Source organism: Furipterus horrens, unplaced genomic scaffold (genome assembly GCF_987537825.1).
Source record: "Furipterus horrens unplaced genomic scaffold, mFurHor1.1.pri manual_scaffold_11, whole genome shotgun sequence".
NCBI classification, from domain to species: Eukaryota; Metazoa; Chordata; class Mammalia; order Chiroptera; family Furipteridae; genus Furipterus; species Furipterus horrens.
In genome coordinates, this window is record NW_028327181.1 from 78,270,471 (window position 1) to 78,290,014 (window position 19,544).

General features: G+C 40.9%; 1 protein-coding gene across 3 annotated transcripts in view; it reads right to left on the reverse strand.

Moving 5' to 3' along the window:
* Window positions 1-336: 336 nt before the first annotated feature.
* IKZF3 (IKAROS family zinc finger 3) overlaps window positions 337-19,544 on the reverse strand; it is an 85,268-nt gene continuing 66,060 nt past the window's right edge. For 2 of the 3 annotated variants that reach the window (XM_090290751.1, XM_090290749.1), the window contains 2 exons: window positions 14,443-14,559; window positions 337-4,377 (listed from right to left, as the gene is read on the reverse strand). In XM_090290751.1, the coding sequence (XP_090146877.1) occupies window positions 3,674-4,377; window positions 14,443-14,559 (821 nt within the window). In that variant the 3' untranslated portion in view covers window positions 337-3,673. Of the gene's footprint in view, window positions 4,378-14,442; window positions 14,560-14,798; window positions 14,851-19,544 lie in introns of those variants that run through there. The other variant, XM_090290750.1, reaches the window with a different exon arrangement.

The following is a 19,544-nucleotide window of genomic DNA, read 5'->3' on the forward strand; positions in this document are numbered from 1 at the left end:
TACTGCTTTTCCCCTTAAAACATTTTACACCTCATATTTAGCAGAGAAGAATAAGAATAGTGATGCAGAGGCTATTTGGAAAAACTATGCTGGTATGGATTTTGTTAATACAGTGTTTCAACAGTGTAAAATTTTGTGTTTTTAAAAACTTTCCTTTGCTAAAAGCCTGAGGTCATTTTATATCTGGGCCATAGTGAGCATGGGCCTCCTAGCAAAATGTTAAGTACTGCATTTATTTATTTAAAGCTTTTTTAAAAAACAAAGTTTTAAAAAATTCTAAATCTTTCCCTGAGGACATTTTTTTATTGCTTTTAGAGAGAAAGGGGGGGGGGGGAAGAGAGAGAGAGAGAGAGAGAGAGAGAGAGAGAGATCAATTTATTGTTCCACTTATTTATGCTTTCATTGGTTGACTCTTACATGTGCCCTGACCAGGAATTGAACTCTGTCCAACAGGGTCAGATGTGAGTCGTGACTCCTCCCTTTTTGGGGAGCATCTGCTAAATTCTCCTTTACCCTCTCCCCTGACCCCCAGCAGGGGGAGGGTGGAGGTCAGTAGTCAGTACACAGAGCCTCCAGAAGGCAGTGTTTACCTATGTGGTGGTAGCCACTACGTACCACCTGTTTTAACTTTAAGATTTAAGAATGTGAAATTTCCACATATAAATTTTCTCTGGACTGCATGTGCCCCCACCTAGGTTCAGAATCCTGCAGTGAAAGTGCAGCCTTTGTCAATCATTCAGAAAACACATTAGTCACAGGGAAAATGAGGGTCATAGCGACAAAAGCATCTCCAGGTGGGTGGGATGGGCCTTAGTTTCATTACCTGAAGTTGATGTCTTCAGTGAAGACTTTCCCGGTAATCTGGCGGAAATGCTTGCTTTCCCTAGCTTTCTTTCCTACTAATCCTTGCTTCCAAATTCTCTTTCTTTTGTCCCCTGAAGAGTCAACAGGATGTGTGATATTTCAAGAATATAATAAGCAGCTCCTCTTTCACAATGGGTATAAGGAATCTGGCACGGCGTGAAGTCTAAGATTATGGAAACACAGTGATACAGTGAAGACTACACACCGAAATACATCTAGTCTTTTAGCTGAAATCTCCAGCACGTTGGGACTGTTGCCATGGAATTTCACACAATCCTTTTTCCTGAGACAGACGCCATGCTACAATGAGGAATAAGCCATTTGTGCAGTCTGAGGTGGAACATTCTAATTACATAAGCGAGTTTGAGCCTAGCGCATAAACCCTTTTGAAACATCAAGGCTGATCCATAAAACACTAATCTATCAGGAATTTGGGATTCTTGGCTCTGGTAGAAATGCTCACGAAACTGACCCTTAATTTGTAAACAGGCTCCATGAAGCTCTCTCTGGAAGCAGAATTTATTTTCCCTAACACAAGCTCTTAAAAAGGGGGGCGGGGGGAAGGGGCTCGCAGAAGCTGCAAGTGCCAGTTTGTATGTACACTTTGGGGAAGATCAAAATACCTTCCTGTTTTTTGTTCCTCTCCCCCATCCTCTTCACATTCACAACTCAGTGGTTAAAGGAAAAACTTAACACTATTATTTTCACACCAAAGATATGTGAAACACATATTCATATGCAGAGTCTTCTGCTTAGTACTTAATGCTGCATAAATGCTTACTTTTCAAACATTCATGGGTACCTAATACCCATGCATTAAGAGTCTTAAAAAAAAAATAGCTGGTTATGGCGAAATCACATACATTTAGAATTGGAAGGTATTTTAGAGAACGTCTAAATCCAGTTCTTATTTAACGATTGAGGAAACTTAGTTTTAAGAGTTAAGTGATTTGCCCAAAGACCTCCAGCTAATTAGGGGCAAATGCAGGATTAGCAAAAAGACTTTGTGACCCTTATTCCAGTGCTAATTTTACAGTTGTCACAGAGATTTTCCTTCATAGCATGCCTCCCATAATTAAGGATAAAGATGACCAGAATCATCTGCAGAACCAAGGTCATGTAACCAAACGCAGGTCCAGCTAATACTGGAGAGGCGGGCACTGATGTAAAGGAAAGCGGTTTGTTTTCAGGTGCTGGCCGTCTGGAAGAGGGGGGACTCTTGTCTCAAAACCCATCTCCCTGGGAATATGGGGAACTCACATCTCAAAGCCCATCTCAACCTCTCGGCTCAGGCAGAGGTGTTTATAAGGAGAGAGTGGGAGGCAGAACAAAAAGATTAAGGGAGGGGGTTGAAAAGTTCTCTATGTGCAGAAGAGCACAGTCCATTCCGGTAGGACAAATGATGGTCCGGTGTGCGTTATCCCGGCGTCGCATCATCCTGGCTCCACAGTTGATGGTAAGTAAATCCTTCAGAGCTGGGATGCCTGGAGGTTGGAGTCTGTATCTTTTGAAGTTAGTTCCTAGGATTCTTATACAAACATGCTGTTTATTTACAAGCTACATATTAGAGTTAGCATTTATAGAAATAATGTTGAAAGAATGGTGGGGTGGGTTACAATTCCCCATTAATACACCTCCCTACTGTTACAACCAGATTTTCAGGCATCTCCGTGGAATATAGCAGCTCCATTTAAAATGGGGAGAAAAACCCCAACCTGCCTGATGAAGAAGAACCTGCCCTGGGAGGTGCTCCTCCTCACCCCAGCACGAAGCTCAGCTCTGATCTAAACAGCATGGTGTCTATTCCTGAGTCCTCTCCTCTGGATTCTTTGTTTCTTTTTAATCATTGGCAAGTTTGCTTTGGAGCTGTACACTAATACTCCAGGAAGGAGCCCAGGAACTCCAGGCAGGTGTTTTGTTTTTCTTCCGCTGGTGGTGCTGCTAAGCCGCCTCCCCCCTCAGAGCCCAGCTCTGCCAGTCTTGAGCACAGGAAATGGATGCCATTGTTCACAGTGGACAACTTCCTCTAATTTCTATGACAGTCTGTATTAAAAACCATCAGTTCTTCCGGTATATAATTTCTCCTATAGACGACTGCTTTAACCCAAAGCAGCTCTTAATTGGACATGGGAGGGAAAAGAGGAGAAGCAGAAGTATTATCAGATGACTTGCTTTTTTTTTTTCTTATGTGATAAGAAATGGATCTGATGCTCCAAGACTGGATCTTCAGTTATTGATAACAGACACTTATTTTATGGCTAGTCTTTTCCTTACTATTAAACTCTAATTGGGGCAGGGAGGTTAGATCCTAACCCTTAAGACTTGTGTGAAGTGCAGAAAGACAAGGCTTCCCAGCGAAGTCAGTTGGTCAGCTCTTCTTCTGTGTGACCTGGGCTCCAGACCAAAAGGCTTTTGCTACGTATGGCTGATACATCTCAGAAAGGGTGTCTCAGGCAGCACAACAGGGGGACTCTTTCGACTAGCAACAAGCTCCAAAGAATGGCTGTTCTATTGAAGCAAAAGACAATGACCAAATACTTCATTGGCTTTTAAATAGCATTAAGTTCAAGGCCCTTATGGGAAAACAAAGGTTTCACAAAAGTTGGAACATGGTATTATCTGCAAACAACTTCTGTATGGAGATGGCCTTTCTCTCTGGCCCATGTGAATACAACCCTTTGGATACTAAAAGTGGTATAAAAAAGAGTTTGGAAATGAGTTTGTTTTGAGAGTGATTTGTTAGGCAGGGGATCAGTTCCTAAAAACGACGTTGAATGCTCAGGCCGAAATCATCTCTGGGACCAGATGCTCACTTCAGCATGGCTCTGTGTTCTCCTCTGGCTATGTGAGACGAGAACTCATACCGATCATGGCTTCGGTATCCACACATGTTACACTCAAAAGGATCACGAAAGCCATGGCAACCCATGTGAATGGTGAACATCACGTAATCCAGGAAGAGGACTCGACAGTGGTCACACCGGTACACATCCATCATCTCCCCTTCTTTGTTGATCACTTTGATGGAGTCTCGTGGGCAGATGGCGGGGGGCTTGAGGAGTTCATAAGAGCGGGGGACTTCCTTCAGAAGTGACATCCCATTGCGGGCTCGAGGAGGGACCATGTGATTCTGCTGGTAGATATGATTCTGGCGTTCCTCGTGGTTGCTGTCAGTGTCCGTGGAGTCGTGGCCACTGTTGTTGGGGGAGAGGCCTCTCTCAGAAGGCAGGCTCTTTTCTGACAGGTGGACGCTTTTCTTTTCCAGGTCCTGGGGGGCACCATTTGGCATCTCAGCACGGGTGAGGGCTATGGGGTACATGCTGCTGATAACTGGAACCATCTCCGATGTGGGAGCAGGCGGTGTCTGGACTAAAGGGCGCAGGGCCTCGGCACCAAGATAGCTGATGGCATTGTTGATGGCCTGGTCCATCATCCGGGTTTGTATGATCTCACTCTCTTTCTCGTACATGTAGCTGGGATTATAGCTGACGTCAAAGCAGTGGCGCTTCTCACCTAGGGCAAGCGAAAGAGTGAGTTACAAAAGGAAAAACATAAAGGCCAAGGATCGCTAAAATCATTTTCCAGAGTCCTTGAAAGGGGGGAAAGGACATGTTGCCTGCTCAGGACCCCCAGCCTGGGCAAAAGGGTTCCACACGGCGCCAAAGTCTCAGGGGCAGTGGTTGACAGCACACACACATTTGGGCAGTCACACTAAATTAGACGGGCAGGTCGAAGGGAGAGTCAGACGTGTCACTCAGAGGAAACTACAGTGTGAGCTGTTTCCACTACTCACGTCGGAGGGGAGCTCTGGAGGAAACAGAGCACAAGAGTGCGAGGACGGGGCTCAGAGGGGCTCCCCGCGCAGGCGCACGGGGATGTCTGCACTTCTGTGCACAGACTATTGACACACCATCAATCCTCCAGCTCTTATTTTGCTTGTTATTTTCTTCTGGTAACACTAAGGAGCCAGGAGGACGGAAGTACTGTCAAAAGTGGGGATGATCTGTGACTGGCCTGCAGATTTTAAAATAGTCCAGGGGTAGGAAAAATAGCCTCAGGAACTCCCAGCTCCCGACACTTGCCACTCCCCAAACACATCAGTCACCAGACTGACTGTAAAAGAGCTTCAAATGTAGAAAGTTTGAGACAAGCTTTCTTGATGAAGGATCATGATCTCTGTCCCCTTCGTAAAGTGTGTGATTCTTTTGCTTGAAAAAAATCGTACCATTGATACCTATGTGATCATTAGGACCTATCTCACTCTTAACTGACAAATTTATTTGTGGTCACCCTTTCCTACGTCTCATGTCAAACCGCTGAGAAATTTTGAAAATAGAGTTTAGCCACCTTCAGGGCGTGTGGGTGTTGTGTGTTAGAAAACAGAGGCTCTCTGGCCACAGGGAAGGCAGGAGCGGGGCCTGCAGCGAAGGCAGTTGTGCTTGGTGGTGAGTGGTGAGTGGAAGGAAGAGAAAGCGGGAAGACGTGTCAAGAACTAGAAGCAGGCTTGAGGTTACTGCTGATGCTTTTTTTGTTCCGTAGACTCTGGATTCTGGGGAGATTTGCTGAACCATATCCTCTATTCTGTAACATTTCCTAGGCATGTTGTGGTTCCGAAATTTGTCACCACCATACAGCCAAGTGATCAATAATGAGAAAAACATAAGAAAACCAAAGGATTGGAAGAACCAGTTCCTTTTCGTGAGGTCTCTCCGACCTATTGGGAGAGAAGTAAGACCTGTATATATGGAACTGGAGAAGAATCAATGTTAAAAGTTGCGAAAGGGCTGCACCCTACAGAGGCCTTTGATTTTATTCTAAATGCCATGTTTGAGGTATTTAAGCAGGAGAGTAATATGTCTGCTGTAAAAAGGATTATAAGGTAAAGGCAAGGTGGCTTGGTACAAATTGTGTACTTAAGTGTTAAGGGAATGCAAAAATTACAGGAGTAGTTGGGAGAAGAGGAATCATTCTTGGGGAACTTAAATTTTGTGAAGTCTTGAAATGGTAGGATTTAGATTTTCAGAGAAGTAAACAAGACATCCTAGTTGAGGCAGGAGCGTGAAAGAAGGCAGAGGAGTGAGCCTCGAGCAGGGAAGGGTAAGAGAATCTGGCTATAGCTAATATCAAGATGCATGAAATAAAGTATGTTTCAAACTTCACTGATTCCTTCACGTTCTGCAACATTCACACACCAGAGCAGTGTGGTGGCCGGCAGCATGAGCACCAGGGCCACAAGGACTGGATGAGATGCTGGCTCATCCATTACCAGTTGCATGACCTCCAGCAAGTTATTTAACCTGTCTACCGTTCCGAGTCCTCCTGTAAATGGGGAAGGTAATCGTATCTACCTCACAGGGTCACTGGTAGGCACACAGAACAGTGCCTGGCACGTAGAAAGCACTTGGTAAATGCCAGGGTGTTTTTGTTTTGTTTGAGTCAGTCTGTATTTCCTTCCTTCCTCCTTCCCTTCCTCTCTCCCTTCTTTCTTTCCTTTTATTTATTTATTTATTTTTGGTTGTTAAAATAAATCTATTTTTCTAAGGAAACTTTATATCACTAACATAAACAGAAAACCAGAATCACCTGCCACAAATAGAAGGTAACTGTGAAAAAATAAAAAGACGATGAAACTGAGCAATTGATTCAATTTTGATCAAACACTATGGTGAGACAAAGATCCCCCCTCTCTTTGTTCAAAACAGAGATCACCAAGTGTGAGATGAGAGTTAAACAACTAGCATCAAAATAAGTTTAAATCTTTCTCTTTGATATAATCAGGGAGACTGAAAGAGAACTAAGAAATGTGGCCCTCCTGGCACTTTGCATCCCACATTTCGGGAGATACTGAAAAAAGTTAATCCATAGTGGGACCACATGATGGGCATTATAAATGATCAACCATAAGGTTTGCATTTGAACAAACAGCAAACCACTACATGCCCCTGAGTAAGGGAGGCTTGTGGTCAAAATGTTAGTTTCAGGCCCTGACCGCTGTGGTTCAGTTGGTTGGGCATCATCCCACAAGGCGAAGGTTGCCTGTTTGATTCCAAGCTGGGGCATATGCCTGGGTTGCGGGTTCAGTACCCAGTCTGGCACATATGAGAGGCTACCAATCAATGTTTTTCTTTTTTGTCAATGTTTCTCTCCCTCTCTTTTTCCTTCCCTTCCCCTCTCTCCAAAAATAAATAAGTTAAATATAAAAATAATGTGATTTTTAGGATATTAATGCAACAGCAATATGTAAGATGAACCAGAACAGCGAGAAATCGGAGCCAGAAAGACCAGCTAAAAGATTTAATGTAATCAAATGAACTTGTCCTGCACCCTCACTACCTTAAGGTAAACCTGATTGTTTCTAGACAAATACCTGAGAGAAAAAATATGCAAAGAAACACACCCTGCCTTGGCAACTCAATAAAAAGCAACAGAAAAGGAGACCTTTGCCAAAGCAATCAATGGTTCTTCCTTATTTTCAGCTTCCAGATTGGATATATCTTTTTAAAACATTATTTTATTTACTTTTGGAGAGAGGGAAGGGAGAGAGAAAAACAGGGAGAGAAACATCGATGTGAAACGGAAACACCTACTGGTTGCCTCTCGCACACGTTCCAACCGGGGACTGAACCTGCAACCCAGACATGGGCCCTGACCGGGCATCGAACCAGTGACCTTTTGCTTTGTAGAACAACACCCAACCAACTGAGCCACACCAGCCAGGGCTTGGATGTGTCTCTGATCGAGGCTGTTTGGAAGAATGAGACTGAGAACAGGAAGGTCACAAATGTTAATTCCCCTGAGAGTGACCCAGAAGCGATGAACTTTGGTTTCTTGGCCTTTTCATGGTTATTGATGATTTTCCAGTGTGGCTAGCTCTACCCAACTCCCTAAACACCAAAGGTCACTGAGGATCTTTTTATCTTGTCACGGACAGAGAGGCTCCAGAAAGATTCTGGGGGAGGGGGGGCAGCTATAACACAAACTGCTTTTATCCTTTCTCCCAAGAGTTGGCTTTACTTAATTGGGCCTACAATTTAACAACCTATACCACCTGCAGCACATACCAGAAAACAGCTGAGTGCTAAAGTTGTAAGAGGCGAAACATTAAGAGGAAAATGAACTCCTGGATGAGTGGAAATAGGTGACTGGGTTCTGCGGTTAACACAGACCATTGTTCATCGTGAAGGAGATGGGAGAGCCTCAGAGCTTCACGTGCACACACCCTGAAGTCATCAGATCCCCTCATCTCTGAGTTACGGTAACTTGAATCGTGCAGATGATTATCAGTCACCTGTAGACTCGATGACTCAATGTGTATGAAACTCAGAAGGGGTGAGCTACAGTAATTGAAAAGCCAACAGCTCACGTTTCTTTAGTAACACACTCATAAAAAGGTTAGTCAAACCACAACAGTGTAACTGCTCTCAAACCTGCACGGAGCCTCTAGTCCAGCTTCTAGTCAAAATCATACCACACCTTTGAATGACTAATGATAGCAGCCTCAGGCTGAATTAAGAGGTTTGTCTTCCAATGAAAATACAAATGGCAACAGCAGCTCTTAAATTTAGAAACCAAGGCTGCCTGGTTGAGCCATTCCCTACCTGTGATTCTTTTTAAAGGTGTTAATCCCTGATATCTAGGGTTTGGTAACTCTAAACTGAGCCACCACCTGTCCTGAATTGCTGCAATTCGGTCAGGGCTATGGCTGTTGGCTTTTAAGCGCCAACTTCAAAGTACAGAATCACAGCCTAGAGCCAAAAGGGACCTTTACTGAGCATGTGCATCCAGACCTCTGCCTTTGGGCTCGAGGGACGAGATCCACCACCCTAATCTGTTTACTTTTTCTCTTTATACTTCATGGTACGTCACACTGTGCCTTGTATGTAATACTGATATGAATAGCTACTCTTTACTGAGCCTCTGCTATCTACCCAGTGCTGTCCTAGGTACTCTGCATATTGTCTCATTTTGCCTAAGATGAACTATCCTCTCTTAGACGAAGAACCTAAAGTGCAAACAGGTTAACTTGCCAAGGTCGCTCCATTGGTAAGTGGAGAACCAGGATGTAATCCAGGGCCCACATATCTGGCATGTTTTTGAGCATTAACCGCTGTTTCCTGGCTGCTATCCTGCCCTTGGCTGCACAATTCTGCCACTGGCAGTGACTTCAGGGAAAAGCAACTATGCTTGGTTCCTTATGGACCAGCACCATGCATTCACGAAATATCTATGATGCAAAGAGTTGTGCTTAACAGAGTGCCTGGCACAGGTAAGCACCCGATCAGTGATAGATTCATCCTCATCCTCCTCCTCCTCATCATCATCATCACACCAAGTTAGGTGCTTTGAGGAATACAAACATAATTGCATTTACACAATTTCACCACAAATCACTGTCCTTAATACTATGTGGTGACACCAAGTATAGAACAGCCAAGAGAGTGAAAAGGGAAAAATACAGACCACTTTTCAAATGCGCCACGCGTGACACGGGACAAATATCACTCTATTCTTTAAAGTCTCCTTGTAACCTGAGGTGGTGGTAGTGATGGTGGGGGAGACGGTCATACATACCACAACAAGCAGACTGTTAAACTTGCCTTGTGTGCAGAGGGAGAACAGAGCCGAGAGGCAGCTCAGGAGGGTAGGGGAGTGTAGACCACATGTACCTTTAAGGGCAGATGCAAGGGTGGGCATTGCAGACAGAGCATGGGAAGAACAATTACATGGAAGGGGGAGAGTATTACATAGGTGTGGGAGTACATTGTGGCTGAAGTAAAGGAGCAGTTGGCTGAAATGATACCATTAGAAAAGGTAAATTTAAGACAGAGTGTGGAAGACTCAGACTGCCTGGATGGTTTGAATTTTATTCCAATGGGAAGCCACTAAAAGATTTTTTTGAAGGGAGGTATAATTTGAACATTATAAAAATAACCCAATTCCAATGTTACCATCATCATGATGAGTTACGTGAAGTACTCAGGTTTGCTTCGTGTTTATGTTTCTTCAAGTCAATTGAATGTATTTGCCGCTACCTTCATACAATTTCCCATGTGTATAATTGCTTACGGCAACCACATATCCAAAAAATAAAAATAAAAAAGGCAGGTAAGTAGGGTAAATGGAATATCTGATGATGATTATGGCTCTGATCTCAATCTAACTGTGACTAATGTGACTAACACTTCTTCCAAGCAGAGGAAAGCAGAGGAGCCACAGAGCGAGAAGCAGGAAGGAACGAGAACAAAGACACCTGGGGGGGGGGGGGGTGAGGAAAACTGAGCTGGAAACCACAATTTTTAAATTTTATTTCATTTTTTTTGATGCTGCAGAAGCCTTTGTCCTCTGTTATACACAGTGAAGTGCTATTTGGATGCTGTCTGTCCTGATGCAGTCACCAGTGGAAGATCCTTCTTTTCTCAAGAAGACACATCATGTGGGGAGGATGAAGAGGGAAGAGGGCCAAATATATGGTGACAGAAGGAGATTAGCCTTGACAGAACGCAATATACAGATGATGTATTACAGAACTGTATACTTGAAACTCATATAATGTAGTAATCAGTGTCACCCCCAAAATTTAGTTTAATAATAAAAGAATGAGTACACTCGAGAGAGAATGACTGCCTTCTTTAGAGCCTCTCTTCCCCGAGCTTTCAACGACTAGACTCGTCCCTGTCCAAAGTCCATGTCGCACACAGGACATTCACTGCTCTGGGTGACCTCCCTTAGCTGCAGCCCTTTCCAGCCCTAGGTTCTGGCCCTGTCCTGTCATCTGTGATCCCTGTCTCTCCAACTCTCTGACTCCCTTTCTCTCCTTGGTAAAAGAACTTCACTTGGTGATCCCTAATACCCCTTCAAGGTCTAAACTATAGGGTTATGGATTTCAGCCTTTGGGGAAGGAGTGGGAGAAGATACTTTGTGCTCTTAGAAACAGGTATTAAAACTGCTTCCTGTCACTCTGTTAACCAAAGCAGCCAATTTCTCTTCAGTTACTTCACAGGGAGAATTGATGGTGTTTGCTGAAGTGTCAAAACCTCACTTATATGTTTACCGCGGGTGAGTGAGATCTTGTTTCGTGTTCGTTTAGACATGAAAATTTCCTTTAATAAAGTAATACATAAAATTTTTAAAAAATGAGATGCTATGGTAACCACTTTGGTCTGAATAACACATATGGCTTTGGAAAAAGAATGAAAATCAGAAAAAGCAATATGCAGAATGTAGTCATTTTCCTCTTCCCCCCAGGAGAGAAATCTGGCCTCTATTTTGAGCCAAGTATTTGGAGGTGGCCTAGTTAGAAGTACAGTCCAGCAAGTATATAACAGGAGAATAAGATTCAGAGAAAAGACAACTCCTAAAATTGGGGGTGGGGGGGTGTACTAAAAGTAAGGTCTCCTTGTCTTTTGAAAAGAATAACTAAGAAGAATTATTTTGATGATGGAAAGATGCTGATTTCTAATGAATGTGTGTCAGTTTATTTCCCATTTTAGAGAAAGTGATACAAAATTTCTTAGTGAATTAGGAAAAAATGATTTTGTTTTTCTCCTACCTAGGCAATTTAATTACACTCCTACTCTTCAATAGGGGCGTGTGTGTGTGTGTGTGTGTGTGTGTGTGTGTGTGTGTGTGTTTCTAAATACATTTAGACTTAATCCAATTGGTCCCCCTTCCTCACTTCAATTCTAACGGATGAGAGATGTTACCTAATGGCAATTACCTCTATTCTGCTGGGCAAGTATTGGGCTGATCCGATGGTATAATTTCACCCTTACACTCACAGTTCAAGAGGTCAGGGCCACCAAGGCTGGTCTCAGTGCTATGCAACTGTTAGTAAGGATTAAAGGGAATGATTCATTCTTCCTTCACACTTTACCCATTGCCCTTTCCCTGGCAGCTGATCTTTTAAAAAAAGGAAAAAAAGGGAAAATAAAGGTACCTTGGAGAGGAAATATAGAAGAGAGAAGAGAAAAGAAGAGAAGAGAGGAAGAAGGAAACATCAACCCCATATGTTTTACATCACTTCATACGACCCTGTCATAATGTTCCTTCCCCTGTCCCCCTTGATACTACTATTTTCTATCAAAAATATTGATAATAAATGACTCAAGAACTTTATTTATTTTTAAAAATATCTCTAAAGCAAAGGTTCAGGACATAAGCTAATGCTAGGAGATCAGAACACGGATCAGGGACAGGAATGTCAGAGGTGTGGAGAAGCTCTCTAACCATTTCACTGTGAACAATGGGCAGAAGAGCGAATGAACAAGCAGTGATGCCCGAAGTCAAATACATGACTGTTGACCTAACACAGCTGTTTTATAGAATCTCAGCTCCTTCTTTCTAAAACAAACAAACAAAAACCCTGAAATATATGATATGGTTCCTAACATAAACACCATTACAACCTTAAGTAAAGAAAGAGTTATCTGAAATTACACATATGGGCTTGACAAACACAAAAGATATTCACAATTCCTGCCTTTTCTAAATCATCTCACAGACTTGAAGAATGATAGAGCTGGGAGGGACCTTCCTGATCATTTCATCCCCTATTCGGTCTCCTCATTTCACAGATGAGTAAACAGAGGCCCAGAAAGGTTACATGATTTGTCTAAATACACACACAGTTAAGAAATGACTGAGCTAGAATTGGAACCTGGGTCTTTGGGCTTCTAATCCAGGGTTCATACTACTGCACTAGACCACAATTTACCAAACAAATTCTCCCCAGTTATTTGGGGCCCTGAAGCCCTGATTTGCTACCTCAGCTCGAATCAAGAGCTAACTATACTGGGTTTCCTGATTCCACATGGAGAGAATGTGATGGTTCAGAAGATGAAAGATATCAACCTATGAGATCAGCATCTCTCATGATTCCAGAAGTGGAGGCACGAAAATCCTCTGGTCATAATGGTAATAAACAAATGAAACATGAATCCCTGATGCAATGAGCAAAATGGCATGGACTTGGATATATGAAACATGTGTTTTTAAGTTTATAAAAATACCCAAGAAACTTCTATTATATTAAGTAGAGGTTTAGGTCAACAATAGGTGTAGAGCAGATATAAGAACTAGGCACCTTCTCTCATATTTTAGTTCTCTTAAACCAAAATTCATTGACCACAACTGTATTGAAATTGTCACTTGACATTTTTTCTCTTGCCCATTTTCCCCCATGTCCTTCCTCACATCAGCTGTAGCTATTTCTAGAGTAAAAACTTTCCTCAAATTAAATCACACTCATGGCATAGAATAAAAACAGACACTATCTTTTGTACTCCAATCAGAACCTCTTCACATAAGTAAAGCTCAAAAGAAACATAAACAATGTCTTAAGATAATGTCTTGGAATCACAATTGGTCCACTGAGCCTAACTCCATATGGAAGTCACTACATGCTCCCTGACGTTTCTCACCAAGGAGAGGAAAGATGGTAAGGGGTGGGCTGATGGGTGGGGATGTTTCTGAACTGAAATGTGACAACTTTAGTCTGACATGATCTATTCTCATCTAATCAAAATAAATAAGCATAAATACTAAGTTAGGTAATTTTGAAATATATGAGTTCTTTCAATATATTTCTATAACTTGCACAAAATGTCAGCCTGTAAAAAAATTATCTAGGCCAGAATAAAATTTAACTGTATTTAAAAAACCAGATAGGCATTTAATATCTGCAAAAGCTCCTGAAAAGAATAAACACAAAAGGACTGGAATAAGAAATCAACAGCAACAAGTTGCTTTGGAAAAACAGACTGACAGGTTTCTAAAATATCACCGGTGTTAAGGGAGGTCTATTTTCATGTGATAACTATTTTTGTTCAATAGCACTGATTTTCAATTTACAGCAAATCTGATACATTCAATTAAGCTGCCTACTTCACAACTACAAACGTATTTTAAATATCATGGTCATATTTATGTAAGCATTTGGGAGAGTTCAGCAAAATATCTCTGCCCCTAGGGAGTCCTAATATATAATTATTTCTTAGCCATCTCCTTATGTTGCATTTTTGACATTGCGAAAACCAATGGCATAAAAATTTACTCTAGAGAAATAAATGACTATATCAAATCTTATGATTTAAATCTATGTTTTCCTAACCATTTTCTCATAAAACTAATTCTGAATCAAATTCAAAAAAATACAGCAATACATTTTAGAGCATGACAAAAGTTTAAGCATGATAACGGAACCAACTTGTAAAATATAATTACAAAAGATTACAAAAAATGTTATCTTGAACATCTTACTGGTGTAAATTGCATAAAGTCATGCAACATATGTCATTCAAAATAAAGAGGAAGGAACAGCATTTTTAACACCAACTCCATTTAGGAAATTGGATACCAAGCACTCCCATCTTCAGTCATGAAGATTCTTTAATTAAAATATTTTATTCTATTTGCTCTAGCTATCAAAATGAATCACAAAGAATAGACGTGTAAAATGAAAAACCAATTAACCTTATTTTAACAGAGATTAAGCTAGGCAGGGCCTGTGTAGTAAGCATCCTATGTTATCTTATTCAAACTATCTGCTAACAACAGCAGGAAAAAGGGATTTATTCTTACCAATGAATTTCTGAGGCATTGAGCTTTTTCGTTTTGCCACATTGCTTGCTAATCTGTCCAGAACGAGAGCTCTTTCACTTCCCATCTCTGCTTTGATGTGTCTTGCCTCCGCACTTGCTGGTTTGGGAAAATGTAAAAAGAAGAGGGGGGGGGAAATAAACGTTGGTAAATGGGGGAAAAGAAGAAATAAACTGGAAGGAAAAGTGTCAGAGGTGCACACTCTTTTTTTCCGGTTATTACTGCTCAGATTCTTGCCTAGGGGACTTGCTGTGGTCAGTGAAGCCAGCACAGGGCACATTCAAATCTTGCAGTCCTTATGCTAAGACAGGAAAGCCCAGCCCAGCCCCAAACAGTACCTTCATTAGCAAGAGGAAGTATTAAATAAACAGCCTGGACGCGGTTGGTTGCAAAAAGATAGATAGATGGAGATCTTCTAACCTCCAATCAGCCTTCTTTCTGATTCTGAGTAACTGTGTGTGACACCTGCAGACTAATATAATTCTTAACAACTTTGAAAAAAAAAAAAGTATGGTGTCCCAGATTTACTGCTCTGTTTATGTTAATAGCACTTTTGAAAATAGATACACTTATCCAGATAGCAAGAAATCCGCTCAGAGATTGTGTATTGAAATTCTGAGTGGTTTCTTTCTTTCTTTCTTCCTTTCTTCCCCGTTTTCTTTCTTTCTTTCTTTTTTCCCCAGAAGCATGCTCCTTTCAGTTCCTATCTTTAAAAATTCTATTTCTCTGGGCTCTGCATTATCTGTTTCATATGCTCTTCACATGTAAACACTGTCTCAGTGAAAATTTCCCTGAGCAACACTTCTGTGTTGAAATTAAAGAGCAATTTGTATAATGTAGCTTTATTACATTTCTAATGAAAAATGTGAATAAAAACTGCCTAAGAATGTGGTCTCCCTGTCAGTCCATGAACAAATCTTCCAGTGGTGTAGGCCTGTGGCTCTCAGATGTGCCTGAACATCAGAACCACCTAAGGAGCAGGTAAGACACACCTATGCCCAGGTTTCCCTTTCAGATCAATGAAATTAGGATCTTTGATGTAGGGGCCTAGGCTACAGTATTTTTTTAAAAGCTCTCCAGATGATTTTATTTTACTTTATTTTTTAAGATTTTTATTTATTCTTAGAGAGAGGGGAAGGGAGGGAGATAGAGAGGGAGATAAACATTGATTGGTTGCCTCTCACACGCCCCCAACTGGGAACCTGGCCTGCAACCCAGGCATGTGCCCTGACTGGGAATCGAACTGGCAACCTTTTGGTTCACAGGCCAATGCACAGTCCACTGAGCCATACTAGCCAGGGCTCTCCAGATGATTTTTAAATGCAGCCAGAATTGAGAACCACTAGAAAAATATCGAACCAACTAAATAGTTAATGGGAATAAATATAGTATAATTAACCCTTGTATAGAAATCAGTCCCCATAAGAGTTCTTCATATTTAAAGTTCAAAGTGATACAAGTTGCTCTCAATACAAGGCTTTAAACTTTAACATATGATACTAACCCAAGCTAGATATCAGCAAATTCTTTCTGTAAAGAGCCAGATAGTAGATATTCTAAACATTAATGGGACACATACAGTCTGTGTTCCATAATCTGTTTGTCTTCTTTAAGATTAAAAAATTTTTTTAAAGATTTTATTTATTTATTTTTAGAGAGAGGGGAAGGGAGGGAGAAAGAGAAGGAGAGAAACATCACTATGAGAGAGAAAGTGATGGGTTGCCTCTTGACCAGGGATCAAATCTGCAACCTATGTGCCTTGACCTGGAATTGAACCAGTGACCTTTCATTTGGTGGGTTGTCACCTGACCAACTGAGCCACACAGGTCAGGGCAGGCTCTGTTCTTTTTTTTACTCCAACCTACCACCCCTTAAAAATGTAAAAAGCCCTGAACACAAACAGGCTGCTGGCTGCATTTTGCTTGAGGATCATAGTTGCTCACTCTTGCCTTAAGCAAATTTATTGTGATCCTAAAACCATTTCTCTCTGTTTTATTATAAGCATTTCAGGAGGTCCTAATTAAAATGAAGGATCCATACATTTCTTTCTTTTTTTAATTTTTATTTATTTTTTATTTAATCAAGGATCCATACATTTCTAATGTCTCTAAGGAAAAAGGAATTGAAATTAGTTAAATGACAAGCATAAAAAGCAAGTGATGATTGTAGAATAGGTTTTCTTCCCCAGCTATATACACAGATTTAGGAATTGTCAGTGCTTGTTCTGGAGCTGAAGTTTGTTGTGTGAAGAGTTTCTGCTCTATGGAAGTAAAGTCACCAATTCCATGGTCTCTCAGACATTCAGTACCACAAATGGACATGCCCAGAGAGAACACTGGCCACCTCTGCAGTAAATGAGACAGAAAAAGGTCTCCAGGGCAAGACTGTCAAGTATGGTCAGGGCAAGAGAACCAAAGTCAAATTAGAGAAAGAGAATTCAATGTATTAAATATTTTTTTCATTTTATTATTGGGCTTTTTGGTTTTGTTTTTTAAAAACACTGTGTCAATCATTACACCATAAGTTATAAAACTCAGGATTTTTAAAAATCAGAAATAAAATGAAATCTGGCTCTAAAAATGATCAAGAAGATAATAATGATGATCATATTTACTAGATTTTGTGAGTTTCTAATCAAAAATAATTCTATGCTCTAAAGAAATGAACCCCAGCCTCCAGCTGAAGCTATTAACAATACTAGCTTTGTAATAAACACAGTAAGGGTCAGAATAGGAGGCGTGGGCAGCTTTTGGCTAGCGGTGAAGTACTGCAACTTTGGCTGACCAACCGTTGTAAATAACTGGCACTTTAGTGACAGGACACTGTCACCAAGTGAAGTGGATCAAATTCTGTCCAGCACATGCATAAGTTTAAATGACCAAACAGAAAACTATTTTATATGTATATATATATAATATATAGTACATAAATGTTATTTTCTTTCACACAAACCACCACCAGATATGGTACTACCCAGATCCCAAAGAGCAGAGAGATGAAAGACAAAGGCCTGGGATTTAAAATGAGTTCCTGAGGTTGTTAGAAGGAGGTTTTTTCTTAGAAGCATCAGAGAGGCAGCTACGTTTGTGCTTTGACTGGCTCAGGCACCTTTGAGAGGGTTAAATCCAGACAAGGTTCCCCCCACTGCCCTGTATTTATTATCAAGAAGATGTATAGTGAAATGAGAATGGAACCGGAACTCTGGGAATTTTCAACTTTATCCCTATTTACTGCAATTATTAGTCTCTTCAGTCACTCCTCTAATGGCCCTGTCATTACCTAGAGTTATGTCCACTCAGTCCCAGGACTTTCACCAAGAATTCTGCCACCTGTCTAGTTTTCCCTCGTCTCTCAGCAGTCACTGTCTATATTTTACCAAAGTCACTATCAATGACCACAGTGGCTGTCTGAGGACACATACTCAATATCCTCTAATTTGGGAGATGCTAAAGCGGGGATGTATTGACCTAAATAACGTAATTAGGGCATGTCACTAAATGGCAGCCCTCTGAGATAACATCACCTTGTATCCCTGGTTACTCACCAAGCTTGTCTTAACAGTTATTTCTAGACAAATCTTACCCTGTAAATCAGTGACCAAATGACTCACATTGAAAACACGAAAGTCTGGAGGTTATGGATAGACAGATAATTTGAGGCATGGGGGGAGACGTTCCCATTTCCACAACTCTGGTTAGATTGAAAGAAATCCTCTGAAACCAAACTAGAAGGCTTCATCCACCCACATCCTCACTCAAGAGATGAACGCCAAGAGCCCAACTCTCCCTGTACATGTGAATACACTCTAGTGATTGTTAATCTTAATAAAGATCGAGTTAACCGTGTCTTGTAATTGGCTAGTGAGGCAAAGGCTGAACTTTCAATTGAATATGGTGCGCTCTCATTTTCTTTCCCCAACTGCTAGTCTTTTGCCTTGCAGCTCTTGGACAGCGCTGAATGATACCACTAAATGAGTGCCCTTTACAACACAAAGAAATGCTTTGGAGTTAGACAATCTTTTGGGGATTACAAAGAGTTTCGGCAATACTTGAAAAGGGGAAAAAAAGGAGGCTATTCACTTTTGGTCCTCTGCTTCAACTTTAAGACCCAACTGTCTATTTATATAAAGAGTCTAGACTTGTTATCTTGCTGCATCATGTCTCAGAAATGTAAGTGGAGGGAAATCAGTTTGGCAAGATAGTAAGGGAACAAGATAATGGGTTTAAATGACGAAATAGGAAATCCGTTCCTGGGTGGTGTTTGGCAGTTGAATGTTGCAAGGGGTGGGTGTGGGGAATACGGGATGGTGGAAAGGAAGTACTTGCACGCTTGGTTCATGAGTGAGCAGAGGAGGAGGAGGACTGCAACTCTGGATCAATTCTCCTTCATGTCACTTGCCTGCTATACAGTGGATATGTCAAATTTTAAAAAGTGATTTTAAAGACAAGTTGAAAAAAATAATAAAATGAATATGAAGTCTTATTTACAGAATAAATTTCTTCTTTTAGTCTCTGCACAAGTCTGAAATAGTTTGTTTGGTTTTTAGTTAACTGTTCCCATGATACCATTTCTATCTCAAAGTGATTGCAGATTTAAGTATGTAATTTATCGTGTTGTTGTTTTTGTTCACAGTCCTTCATTAGGTCTTGAAGTGTTAAATGGAGCTCACATAAGAGGCATGCTTCCTGTCTCTTCTATGGTGTCAGTAACTAATGGGGAGTGGAACAAAGGGGTGTTACTGTGCAATCAGAATTGTCTAACAAGAGATTGCTATCAAAGACTGAGGCAGGTTTTAACAAAAAAGTTACATAGAATTGTTGCTTTTTTGAGCAAGTAGAATGAATATTACCTGTAAGATAGTATTGATTTTTAAGTAGAATAATCAGTTGAGAAAATAGACTTTTAAAATGTTTTAAATTTTTTCTGTGGTCTGCTACGTGGTAAAAATATGTTTGTTCTGAAACTCTCATGCTTGTATTAGCTCAAATGAAACAATAAGAATGAAGATAAAAGGTTTTAACTCCTAGGTTCATAAGTAAATATAATTATTCAATTAATTTAAAAATCTTATTGCTAGGATTCAT